The sequence below is a fragment of the Oratosquilla oratoria genome, chromosome 9, assembly GCF_046742065.1.
Source record: "Oratosquilla oratoria isolate Oo_2021 chromosome 9, ASM4674206v1, whole genome shotgun sequence".
Lineage (NCBI taxonomy): Eukaryota > Metazoa > Arthropoda > Malacostraca > Stomatopoda > Squillidae > Oratosquilla > Oratosquilla oratoria.
The window spans coordinates 9,697,289-9,710,520 of record NC_134785.1 but is presented as its reverse complement, the minus strand read 5'-3'; the positions used below and the strand labels follow the sequence as shown (position 1 = coordinate 9,710,520).

Here is a 13,232-nt window from a genome sequence, read left to right as displayed (position 1 = left end):
GTCTTCCTCTCAAGTTCACTTCACCCACTTCTGCATTCCACACTCTTTTTGTGAGTCTTTCCTCACTCTTTCCACAACACCATAGACAGTTTCATGAGGGTCAGAGGTCTCCCATAAGAGGGACCACAGTCATCAGGTTGAATAATTAATTCTTTATTTAGGCTTTTCCATACAACACTGTATCTTCAAGCATCTCATATTTTTCAATTGATTTCCAGGTTCTCTTTTTGCTCCCTTGCCCCATACTAAGAGATCTTCTCTGTCAATCTTGTCCATTCCTTTCATGTCATGTCACTCTTTTTTTCTTCTTTTCTTTGATGGATGCACTTACTGTATTTAGGGCTGTATAAAAGTTCTCCCTTGAAGGGGGCAATGATGGAGGTGAACTGCAGTCACCCTTGACATTACTGCGACCTGAGGCTTTCACTGCCCTTGCCGTGTATATGAGAGCTGTTTGGGTCATGTCCCTGCCAAACTAAACACAGAAAGAAGCCATTACTCATTAGTCTATGCACTTTATACTTTATGTGCTTGAAATAAATCAGTTTAAATGACCTTAGATACAAATTCTGACCTGCTTCTCTCTGCAACTACAAGGGGGGTCTGTAGCAGTTACACTGCAACAAACACTTGATGTTGGATTTACTGTGGTAACTGTTGTCTTCAAGAGGCCTGAGCTGTATGAAGAAGATTGGAAAATGTTAATTTTATTGGCTGGGAGGTATTTTCATTCCCAAACAAATATTACCTTTCAAGACATAACAGGTTTTAATGCAGAAGTTGTGATGTGTTCTCCACAAGTATTCTAAACTATTGTGGTGCAATTTGTAGTGATTTCCGAATTATCTATCTTTATGTCAAAAGACTTCTTACCCTTTATAAGTGAGGTAATCAGACAAGGTATATCCACCTTCCATCCATCCAACACGTGCTTGTTTCTCAATGATAAGGACAAGTAATCTAAAGTCAAGTACACTCAGGGCCCTCACATCCTGGCGGCACATTTAGAGCAGCAGCAATTCTAGTATGGACATGCTGCCCACAAGGCTGACAGAATAATTATAATGAAAAAAGCTCAAAGGAACCCTGAATACTTTACTGTAATATATGAATTTTGTGTTAGAATTAACACAATATGAAATATTTTTTCCTTATCCTTTCTGCAATTGGGACATTAAATTTGAATTTTAAAATCCATTTCATCATTTCATAAGCCAATAGCGAAAACAAGCTGTAAGGGATGGTGAAGATGGGGAGTAGTGATGTGGGGGGGGTTCATCAATGAGAACTTTGCCCTGGGGCAGCACTTAGGTATGTAAAGGCTCTGAGTACACTGAATGCCAAAGTATTAAAAAAGTAAATTACTTTATCTTATATTTGACACATGACTTTCACCTCACACAAAATATTGGAAATCAATAAAGACAAAAAATATGAAACAAATGAGTCACAAAAACTATCAGCAAAACTATAGTGAGACATAAAGACTATTGGTGAATGTTTAGGTCAATTTTCACAATACAAATAAAATGATGATGGAAAAAATCACAGAATGCCTGATAAGTCTAAGACCAGATCAGGTAGCAGTGATGTGATCTCCACACAAAATGAAGGACATAAACAAGATCAAGGGCATACAAACAACAGTGACCAAAATTCTTTCCAGTCTTTCAGATAAAATGTACAAAGAGATTTGAAGGTCTGGTCCTGTCATTATTGAAAGAAAGAGAGAAGAGAAAGAGGTTGGACCTACAGATGGAAGGTGAGGGTCCTGACATGTTTAGAAGATTGGCAACAAAGATACATCTCTTTGACATCCATCTCACAGGACCACTAACTGCTGGTACCCATTGCTGGTCCTTTTCACTGATATTATATAGTTTACATAATTGTAACACATTACACAACCTGTTTCCTACTGGATGCCTGACAATATGACCTCCAGTACATAATTCTTTAAACATACATTTTGCCTTCACTTGATGGTGGGTGTTTATGCCTTGGCTGGCTACCTCCTTTATGAAGGGGAAGACAAATAGACATTTAGCATTATAAATAGCCCATTTCCACCTAAAATATACCTTACTTACTCAAATGGTGCTTCCTGGTCTAGATCACTAAAGACTAAAGTCCAACGAGAATCACGGGTGACAAGACTGTACATGTCCACCTGAAAGACAGAGGAACCTATTAGATGAGTAACAGAACCTTTAGGCAGCATCATAAGGATCAACCAATGTGCCAAAGGTTACCTGAGAACTATATGCTCTAGCCAATGCTGAATAAGGATATTATTAAGAACTTTCATTTTCATAAGAACTGAAGATCACCATCATCTTGAATCCTGAAGGTGTCTGGGACTAATAATTTTCTTCAGCAGATGGGATGGGGTAGTCAGTTCTTTTGCAAAAACAATGACAAGCCCTAACAGCAGATATAAGTGTGAATATTCTTCTTACAGAAGTGAGAAAATATATTAATTCAGTACAGTGTGGAAACTAATTAAAATTAATAGCAACAAATATAGTAGGGACATCTACTGACATTGACCATGGACATAATATAAATAGAGGATGCATGATATTCATTTTCTGTTCACCTTGGCATACATATCCATGAGTTCTTGAGTTGTCCCAAACATAACATAGTAGGAAGGTGAAGGCCGCATTTTCTTAAGTGTCTCTGTGGTGTTGGCCTGGACACCAGCCTGTACGATGACACGTACCACTGATCCTCCTACTAAATAGTAGAGTGCTTGATCCAGCTCTGCAATTGATGATATTGAAAGAAAACAAATTTATTGAACTTCATCCTAAAAATATCTTTAGAGCATGTTCAACTTTCATAAAAACAAATTTAACCCTCGATTTAACGGACAAATGCATGCAGACCCTTGTCCGTTATTTGCAAAAGTCTGTTACGTAGAAAATTGTCCGTTAGGTTTCAGCGTGCACATATGTATTAGATACATATGTACATTACATATAAAGAAGAAATTGAACCATTTCTTACCTTAAATCTAGTTGCTATCGGACAAAGTTTCATTTTACAGACTCTGTCCAGAATATTTGACCATTACTACTGGAAACCTATCAGAAATTTTTTCATTTTATGTACTTTGTCTGGTATTTGACTGTTACTACCAGACACCCATCAGACAAATTATCATTTTATGGACTTCGTCCGGAATTTCACTGTTACTACCGGACACACTTTTTTGTCTGCTAAATCGAAGGTCCGCAAATTCGAGGTCCGCTAAATCGAGGGTTGAGTGTATAATGTTATTCACGACAAAACTTGGGAAGACCTACCTGCTTCATTGCTAAAAATGAGTGCAGCATCTGTAGCATTGCGGGATTGAAGTAAATCATCAACTGCCTCCATCCATGCATGGTTACTTATTTGTGCTCGTAAGTAAGGCACACCTATTTCTGTTGCTCTGTCACGACCATATGGCCACCCTCCAGCTGTCAAGTCAAGGAGAGCTGCCACACTTCCAAAGAGTGCTGAACACACTATGAAAAAAGAAGTATGTATGTAGGCATGATCAATATAAATGATGGGAGAAAAACAGGTGTAGGAAAGTGAATGAGAACTACAAGAATATACAAGCATTTATCTATTGTTTACAGTACTAAGGGATCTCCCATAATATCCAAAAATTAACACTTATTTTCCCCCTAGAGTTCTTACATGTTAAGAGCACTTAAATGTTCCCCATTCCTACTGTTCTTGTCTCTTTTATTTATATAATTTTTTTCTCAATCCCCATTCCTGTATAAATGCTGAGTGGATAGTCATTTCATACTTCACATGTTTCTTTCTCACATCTATGCACTTCTGATTTGAGTCTACATTTTGTCTAAATTTAGTATATTCATTTATGTATGTATGTGGTGCTACATAAGAGTTATTATTTCTATCTTTTGTAGGTGAAAGCAGTTATTAAAATGATGAGAGCTGATAGAGGACCTGGGTTGGATGGTGAGGTTGTTTAATGTTTGTCTAAAAGTAGGTAGAGTGCTGGAGGACTGGAAGAATGCCTGTATAGTTCCACTTTACAAGGGAAAAGGGGACTAGTGTGAGTGTAGTAGTTTCAGAGGGATCAGTTTGTTGAGTGTAGTTGGGAAGCCTTATTGGAGGGTTTTGATTGAGAGGATTAGGAGAGGAACAGAGGGAGTAATTGGTGAGGAAAAGTGTGGGTTTAGGACAGGTAGGGATATGTGGATCAGATTTTTGCAATAAGGCAGATATGTGAGAAAGCTTTAGGAAAAGGTAAGGATGTTTTTTAGGCTTTTATGGATTTGGTAAAGCCTTATGATAGGGTAGGCAGGATGGCACTGTGGGAGGTATTGCAGATATATGGGATAGGAGGAAAGCTTTTAAGAGCAGTCAAGAGTTTTTATGGGAGTAGTAGAGCTTGTGTTAGGATTAGAAATGGAGTGAGTGGTCTGAGGTAAAAGTTAGACTTCACCAGGGATGTGTTATGTCACCCTTTCTGTTCAATGTATACATGAAGTGGTGCAGGATGTAAACATAAGGATAATGGGCAGGGGACTGGAGGTGGATAAAAAAAATGGAGGAAAATGGGAGATAATCCAGTTATTTTTTACTGATGACACTGCCCTTATAGCAGGATCAGAGGGGGAATTATGGAAGTTAGTGATGGAGTTTGCGAAGGTGTGCGAAAGAAGAAAGCTGAAGAAAAATGTGGGTAAAATTAAAGTGATGAGATGTACGTGGAAAGAATATGGTGGCAAATTGAAAATAAATATTAAGGAAGAGAGACTGGAGGAAGTGGATAGTTTTAGATACTTGGGTGTGAATGTGGTGGGAAAGGGAGGAGTGGAGGTGGAGGTAGAATGTAGATTGAGAGAAGCAAGTAAATGCCTTGGGGGATTAAAAGGTGTAATGAAAAATAAACATTTGGGAATGAATGCTAAAAGGAGATTGTATGAAGGAGTGATTGCACTAACAGCACTGTATGGGGGAGAAACATGGAACATAAGAGAGGAAGAGTTTAAATGTGTTTGAGATGAAATAACTGAGAAGTATGGTTGGGGTTACTAGGCTGGATAGAGTGAGAAATGAGGTGAGGAGGAGAGCAAGGGTGGAAAGGGAGTTGGGAGATAGGGTTGATGAAAGAGCATTGGGATGGTTTGGACACATGGAAAGAATGAGAGAAGAAAGATTCATAAAAGGGATGTGGAAGGCAGAGCTGGATGGAATAAATATGAGGGGGCAACCAAGGATGAGATGGGTGGATGGGGTAAAAGGGGCATTGGGAAAGAGGGGAATGTCTGTTGAGGAAGGAAGGGAAGATAGGGGAGAGTGGAGAATGGTTGTGAATGGATGATGCTGTGATGCAAGAAAGGGAGTGGGTGGGGGACAGGGGGTGAGGGAGTATATGTGAATAATATTTTGATGCAGACCGAAGGTATTTTCCCCGTTTTCTACTTTTCTGCATAAGGGGACGGAGAAGGAGGGTCGCCGATTATATGAAGTGGTCTTGCTGTGGATGTGCTGTGTCTTACTACACTGCTTCTGATCCAGGACAGTTGGGGAGATGCAGGGATACCCCGTCATCCAGGAGGAGCCAGGAAAAGAGGGAGGGAGGGGTGGTGAATAAAGTGAAGTATGTGGGGATGAAATGGATGGAGGTGGATTTATGCCTTTGACTTTGGGTCCCTCCCTTGTAAGGGGGAAAAAGGCGTTGGCATATGTATGTATTAGTTTTGCAGGTATTACTGAAGTGCACACCTACGCGATATATCAACACAAAATTAGATAATTAAATAAATATTTGGTAACTTAAAGAACATCAATGTAATATCTGCTTTTTCTTAGCGTAAATCAATAACAAATTTGCTAAAAGCGATATACTACCGATCGAAGCTCAACGCAAGTTTCGAGACGCCATATTTGTGTCGTCTATCCGGTCCCGCCAATGTCAGGTTGACGTTAGCGATGGCTGCCTTTTGCACACCTAAGCGATATATCAATATAACACGCACACTGAATGGTCCCCAATACACATGCAGATATTAATCTTTTTCAACCATATTAATTTTTCGCTTTAATTCCATGCCATCACGATCGAGACTGACAAGGAGCTCGACGGAAGCATATACGGAAACTGATACGTAGTCAACCCCAAGGTCCTTATAGTACACTATATGGACCTTGGTCAACCCAAGGACTCAAACCCAGCTGAGACGTAACAAGTGAATGGTTTAAGTTTAAATGGTTTAAGTCACTGTTCACTTGTTACGCCTCAGCTGGGTTCGAGTCCTGGGGTTGACTACGTATCAGTTTCCGTATATGCTTCCGTCGAGCTCCTTGTCAATCTCGATCGTGATGGTATGGAATTAAAGTGAAAAATTAATATGGTTGAAAAAATAAATATCAACATATGTTAAATTTTGTAAATTAAAATACATGAATTTAAAAAATAAAATGAAAATACATTAAAATATATTAAAACCTGCCGTCAACATCCCTGACGACGACGACCCTGATGACCCCAAAGGAGGTTAGGTTAGGTTACGTTAGACATCTCGAAGCTCAGGTAGAGCTCAGAGTTGTCGCTATTGTGTCACTTTAAGCTACTTTTTTTTTATTGACCTCCACCAGTAAAAGCATATGTTAGGTTGATGTATTATAATTTACTAAATTTATATTTAATTTTCTGCTGCTATATCGTTTAGGCACTTCTTTTGATTTGCCGTTTTGCATCATCAGCAAACATTTTTTTATGGTGTTTGGTAGATAGCCTTACTCCAAGCTTCTGCAGCCTTCACAAGGGAATTTTGTCCGTTTGGGTGAGCTAGGACATCTTCTAATTTAGTCAGGAACATATCCAGTTGATGTTTGAAAGAGTCCACTGAGCAATCTGTTTTATCTCGTATATCTCTAGGTGTGCAGTTTATTATTCGCATAATTAAAATGAGAAGTGTGTCAATAGACAATAGTGATCCTTACTTGCATGTGTATTTGGGCGAGTAGTGAACATCTATTGTACTTACATTGTTCTTTACCCGAATTTTCATCGTCCAATGAGACAGAGAGATGTTCATGTTGAATGGAGAGCCCCGTGCTAGTTTCTGCAAGGGACAATGCTGACGTTGCCCAGGCACCCGCTGATGTTAGTGAACTGTCCCCCACCGTCACTGATTGGTGAAGACAGGTAGACACCACCCAGAGGGGAAAAGTCATGAAACACAATTAAAAAGGTAAATGTTACATGAAATTGTGACTGATACTGTAGACGAGATGTATCTAGAATTATAATGAAACAATACACTCAGTCCTTGCAATTCGCGAGGGATAGGTAACGAAAACCATCGCGAATGTTTAAAAAGCGTGTTTCTCCCTCCAACCGGTTTCATGTAAGTAGCATAAACACATATATAGCATAACACAACATTTACTGTTTCTCTAAATATAAAACATAAACAAATAGGTTCTCAAAGAACACTACAGGAAAAGTTGACAAGATCAAAACTCTTGGTCTGGAGCAGGCGAGTGGTGTTTGTATCGCTTACAACACCAGACGTGCGTAAAAATATAATAAACCTGAATAAGCCTCATCTACACTAATCTAACATGAAATAACTATTTATACACCAAGAGCTTTTTCCTCCTCATAATGGAGATAGCCAAGTAAAGGTACGTAGCTACTCCCACCCATTCCACTCCCATCCAGCACCCTTTCCTCTCTCATTATATCTCCTGCATGGCGGTTCATCCCTGTATCCCGCCCACTTCCCTGGGTAAGAAGCAATGTAGCAAGACGCAGCAAACTCGTATAATCGGCGACACCCGCCCCTTCATACAGAAAAAGAGAAGACAGGGAGAAAACCCATCTGGCTGCGTCAAAATATTCACCCATAAGCGTCCCCTATGAATTTACAAAAAAGAACAATACATACAGTACTTGATAGATTGCGGAAATTCCTATTGTAATTTTTTTCGTTTCTTTGAGAATTTGAGTGTATGGAGGTGGTATTATTACACTAAGACCATTACAACATGTCTAATTTGATGTGAAAGTTGTTTCAATTTTCAGAAAATCATTGTGAATTGAACCAGTTTTCATTACTGCATAGCCTAAAGACAGAACGTTTGCTACATATCAAAACGTACCTATTTCCTAATTCAGTCTCACCCATTTAAAATTTTAAACCTGAATTAGTGTAATCTACATTTACCTAATACAAAACAATTACATTATGAAAAAAATATAATGTACGTAGTGTAAAGCATGAATATTTCAATACCGTAAACATATGAATTTACTAAACATAAATACAATGCATACGTAGTCGATCGTGGAAATTCCAATTGTATTTTTCCGTTTCTTTCAGAGTATAAGAGGATGGCGATGATATCATTACACTAAAACCATCGCATCATGTCAAATTAGACGTGAGAATTGCTACAAATACCACCTCTGCCTTCCACACTAATTCTTCCTCTCTCATTCTTTCCATGTGTCTAATCCATCCCAATACTTTTTCATCAACCATTCAACCCTACCTGCCATCTCTTTCTCCACCTCTGCTCTCCTCCTCGTCTCTTACTCTATCCAACCTTGTAAGCCCGATAAATTTCACGGACATTTAATCTCAAACACATCTAAAATTCTTTCTGCCTCTCTTAATTTGCAAGTAAATTTTAAAATCAAATTAGTAATATTCGCTAATTAATGATTAGTGAATGTGCATAATAAATAGAAATACATCGAATTGCAAGGACCGAGTGTAATCATAAACTTTTTTTTTTCTTACCATTACTTCTGTTTAGAAACACATCAGTGCCTTTCTATGAATTACAATTTGTCTTTCAGCAATATCTAATGCAAAGCAACACATTATTTAACCCTTAACAGAGGTAGTTTCTTTGGTCTGAATGAAATATTTTGACAGAAGATATATATATATATATATATATATAAATATATATATATATATATATATATATATATATATATATATGTATGTATGTATGTATGGTTGTATATATGATATCGCTGTGACGAGCGTTTCACTTCAGGCATATATATATATATATATATATATATATATATATATATATATATATATATATATATTATATTATATATATATATATACTGTATATATATTATATATATATATATATATATATATATATATATATATTTATATTTATATGATATTTATATGTATATATATATTGAAGGATAGACGACAAAATGAGTGGTAGGGTGGTGTTTATCTCACCACCTGACCACTCATATTATATATATATATATATATATATATATATATATATATATAATGTCTATAGAATTAATCAATTTTAATTTCTTATGGTTTTCTATGTGAAATCTGAATGCACCATCATGTTCAGGAGTTGTTTATGTAAGAGAGCACATTTTTTATTCTACACTTGTTATAATTGCTGTAAACATCGATTATAAGTAAAAACGTGTATAAACTAATCATTTCTTTTCCTTGGGTTCAACTCATAAAAACTTAGTTTCTTAATCTATCGAGTTATTTTTATATAGTTGTAGAATGACTTCTTTCTAATGGTTGAAACCAAAATTTCTTATGAACAAAGTGGAGAAATATAATATTTTCTGAAGGAGGTGAGGAAATTTGCGTGTCACTGGTGCCTGCGTGGAGCAGGAGACTGCAGGACTACCAACAGTACCGAACTGCACGGCAGAAATCGAGTGTAATTTCTTATTGAAATGAAGTATACTTAAAGCTAGACAGTTTTATTTAACTGAGGGATAATTTTAGATATGAATGATAAGACTAAATTAATACATTTCTACTTGCATTCCACTTAAATGTTTTCGTCTTGCTAATACCAGACAATTTCATTCAGCCAAGGGGAAATCCAGTCTCATATGAATTTGAATAGCTTGAGCTTTGAATAGGAAAAAATACACATTTAACTTGAACAAACGTGAACATGTGCAGCAGCTCGTTTCATTATCTTGTTTGTACGTAAATAATTCCTGATATGAACATTTAGCTCCGCAAAATAATAAATCATCACCTTACCTATTTTAATGCTTTGTGCACTGGCGCGGAAGAATATAGACCCCAAACACAAAACCACGCTTAATATTGACATTTCTAATCCCTTTGGTGAGATTTGAAGTTTGAATGACTTGTTAGCATTCACTCACGCTCTGAAAAGATAGAGAAATAAATACAGAATAAAGAAATGAAAGTAGAGGGATATTTTATGGCTTTCTGTACACAATGATACCAAACAGGGGCACATAGATTTGAATATCAGTCTTTAAAATGTATGTGTATAGATGGTTTTCTACTCAGAATGGCATATTGTTTCAGTTATCCAAACACAGTGAATTAAACGAGTATCTAATATAAAAAATAAAATTCTTTAGCACATATACATTTTGGAGTGCCACTTATGCCAAAGGGTGGCAGGTATATCGGAATTTACAAAGGTGGAACATACCGACAGGAGACCTTTTGGTCCATAACTAGGCCGGATGCGAAAAAATAGAATAATGATAAATAAGAAAATAGATAAAAATCATACAATAAATAATAAATAAAATCAATAAATGCATGGGCACAGTTAGATAATAGATAAACAGGTAAATAGTAAATAATGATAAATTGACAGATGAATAATAATAAATGAAAATCAAGGAAATAATAAACAAACAGACAAATAATAACAAAACACATAAACGAAGTTTATTCCAACTACACGGTTGGCGGAGTTGTTTCTACCCACTTCCAAATTGAATATGTTTATTTATCTATTTATTAATTCATTTTACCATTTTATTTATTTGTTCATATAGTTACCTTTTTAAAATGTTGCTGGTAAGCACAGTGAGATATATGTGAAGATCGGCGATAATCCAACTTAGAAATCAGTAGTCCAACTCGGCTAAATAACATCGGGCCCTCTGGTTTACAACCCTTGCCAGGTGGACCTGAGCTTCTTTACAAATGTTATAATGAATATATTTTTGTATCCTAAGTAACAGCGCAGGACGCGGGACCTCAAAAGGCGTGGGACCCAATTGGGAACAGCCTGCCCTGATTCACAAATCATCCTGAGTGCATGATAACAAAACTACAAATAGGATGCAATATTTGTGACGATTAGCAACCTGATTCCGACCGTGTTTCGAACGACGCGGATACGTGTTTGTATCCAACGGCCAACGTTGACTAATGTGCCCCTTGACAAATGTCCTACCCGAAACCCTCACCATCACATCGTTACAAATGGCCGTGAATCAAATTCAAGGACTCAGTAACAACTTCGGATGGCTAAACGCAGCAGACTATATTACTAGCAATTCACTTTATTGCTAAGTGAGAGATGGAAATAAATGTATTTTCAGTAATATTCGAAAGTGCACCACATTCGAAAACTCTTTCTATAAAGGCACAAATTATTTTTGTTAATTTAGTGTAACTTATTTAACACGGGAGGGGTAGGGGCGAGCGAATTTTTATTTAGAGAGTTTTCAAATGTGGTGCACTTTCGAATATTACTGAAAATACATTTATTTCCATCTCTCACTTGTAAAAAAAAAAAAATCCTAAAAAGAAAAGAAAAAAGAAATTGGATGCTAAGAGGAGACTGTATGAAGGAGTGATTGTGCCAACAGCACTGTATGGGGCAGAAACATGGAACATAGGAGAAGAAGAGAGAAGGAGTTTGAATGTGTTTGAGATGAGGTGTCTGAGAAGTATGATGGGGATTACTAGGCTAGATAGAGTGAGAAATGAGGAGGTGAGGAGGAGAACAGGGGTGGAAAAGGAGCTGGGAGATAGGGTTGATGAAAGAATATTAGGATGGTTTGGACACATGGAAAGAATGAGTGAAGAAAGACTAGTAAAACAGGTGTGGAAGGCAGATGTGGAGGGAGTGAACATGAGGGGACGTCCTAGGATGAGGTGGATGGATGAGGTGAAGGGGGCTTTGGGGAAGAGGGGAATGTCTGTTGAGGAAGGACGGGAGTGGACAGAAGACAGGGGTGAATGGAGAATGGTTGTATATGGATGATGTGATTACATGAGGTGGAATGGGCGGGTGGATGGGGGGTGAGGTAGTATGTGTGAGCAAAATTTGACGTAGCCCGAAGGGATTTCTCCCCGTCCTCTCATTTTATGCAATGGGGGGACGGAGAGGGGGGATCGCCGATTTAATGAAGCGGCCTTGCTGTGGATGTGCTGTGTCTTGCGACACTGCTTCTGACCCAGGGCAGTGGACAAGGTGCAGGGATGACCCGTCATTCAGGAGGTGCTAAGATAAGAGGGAGGGTGGAGGGGTGTGGAGTGTATTCAGGGATGGAATGGGTGGGAATGATTTTATGCCTTTTTCTTTTTGGCTACCTCCCTTGTAAGGGGGAAAAAGCCTTGGTATATGTATGTATGTATGTATATACTTGTAAAATATTGATATCAGATTGTAATATAGGAACACCCACACACTTTTTGGCATACTTTATCATTGTGATATATATTTTCTACATATCTTACAAAGGGATATGATAAAGTGGATAGGGAAGCAATATAGTGTCTTGAGAGATGCATGTGGTAAATATATATATATATATGTGTGTGTGTGTGTGTGTGTGTGTGTGTGTGTGTGTGTGTGTTTACCTAGTTCACCTAGTAGTATTATACGGGAAGGGGAACTATGTTCGTGGTGTCCCGTTTTTGTATCTCGCAAGATCAAGTTTGTTCTTAAATGCTTGCATTGTGTTTGCACACACTATTTTTTCATCCAATTTGTTCCATATATCTGTCACTCTGTGTGGGAAGCTGTTTTTTTTTACAGGTCTCTTCTGTAGTTATCCTTTTTGAGTTTTATTGCATGTCCTCTTGTTTTTCCGCTGTACCACTTTGATAGGTCCTCTCTATCAAGGCGTTCTTTTCCTTTCATCATTCTGTAGATGGTTAGTAGGTCCCTTCGTTTTCTTCTTCATTCCAGGGTTGGCAATTTCAGTCCGGCCAGTCTGTTCATATGTCAGGTTTGAAAGTGTTGGGGCCGTCTTTGTCGTTGCTCTTTGTATTCTAATTTTCTTATATGTATATATATATATATACATATACTGTATATATATATATATATATATATACATGTATATATATGTGTGTATATATATATATAGAAACTAAGGAAGACAATTGAGGCAGCATATATCAACACTAATAACAACATTAACCATAGAG

General features: G+C 37.4%; 1 protein-coding gene across 3 annotated transcripts in view; it reads right to left on the bottom strand.

Moving 5' to 3' along the window:
• Ir8a (Ionotropic receptor 8a) overlaps positions 1–13,232 on the bottom strand; it is a 54,578-nt gene that overhangs the window by 27,246 nt on the left and 14,100 nt on the right. For 2 of the 3 annotated variants that reach the window (XM_076189917.1, XM_076189916.1), the window contains exons 2-8: positions 10,059–10,189; positions 7,026–7,169; positions 3,312–3,515; positions 2,600–2,766; positions 2,091–2,170; positions 575–677; positions 332–475 (exon numbers count right to left, since the gene is read on the bottom strand). In XM_076189917.1, coding sequence (XP_076046032.1) covers positions 332–475; positions 575–677; positions 2,091–2,170; positions 2,600–2,766; positions 3,312–3,515; positions 7,026–7,169; positions 10,059–10,131 — 915 coding nt within the window. In that variant the 5' untranslated portion in view covers positions 10,132–10,189. Of the gene's footprint in view, positions 1–331; positions 476–574; positions 678–2,090; positions 2,171–2,599; positions 2,767–3,311; positions 3,516–7,025; positions 7,657–10,058; positions 10,190–13,232 lie in introns of those variants that run through there. The other variant, XM_076189918.1, reaches the window with a different exon arrangement.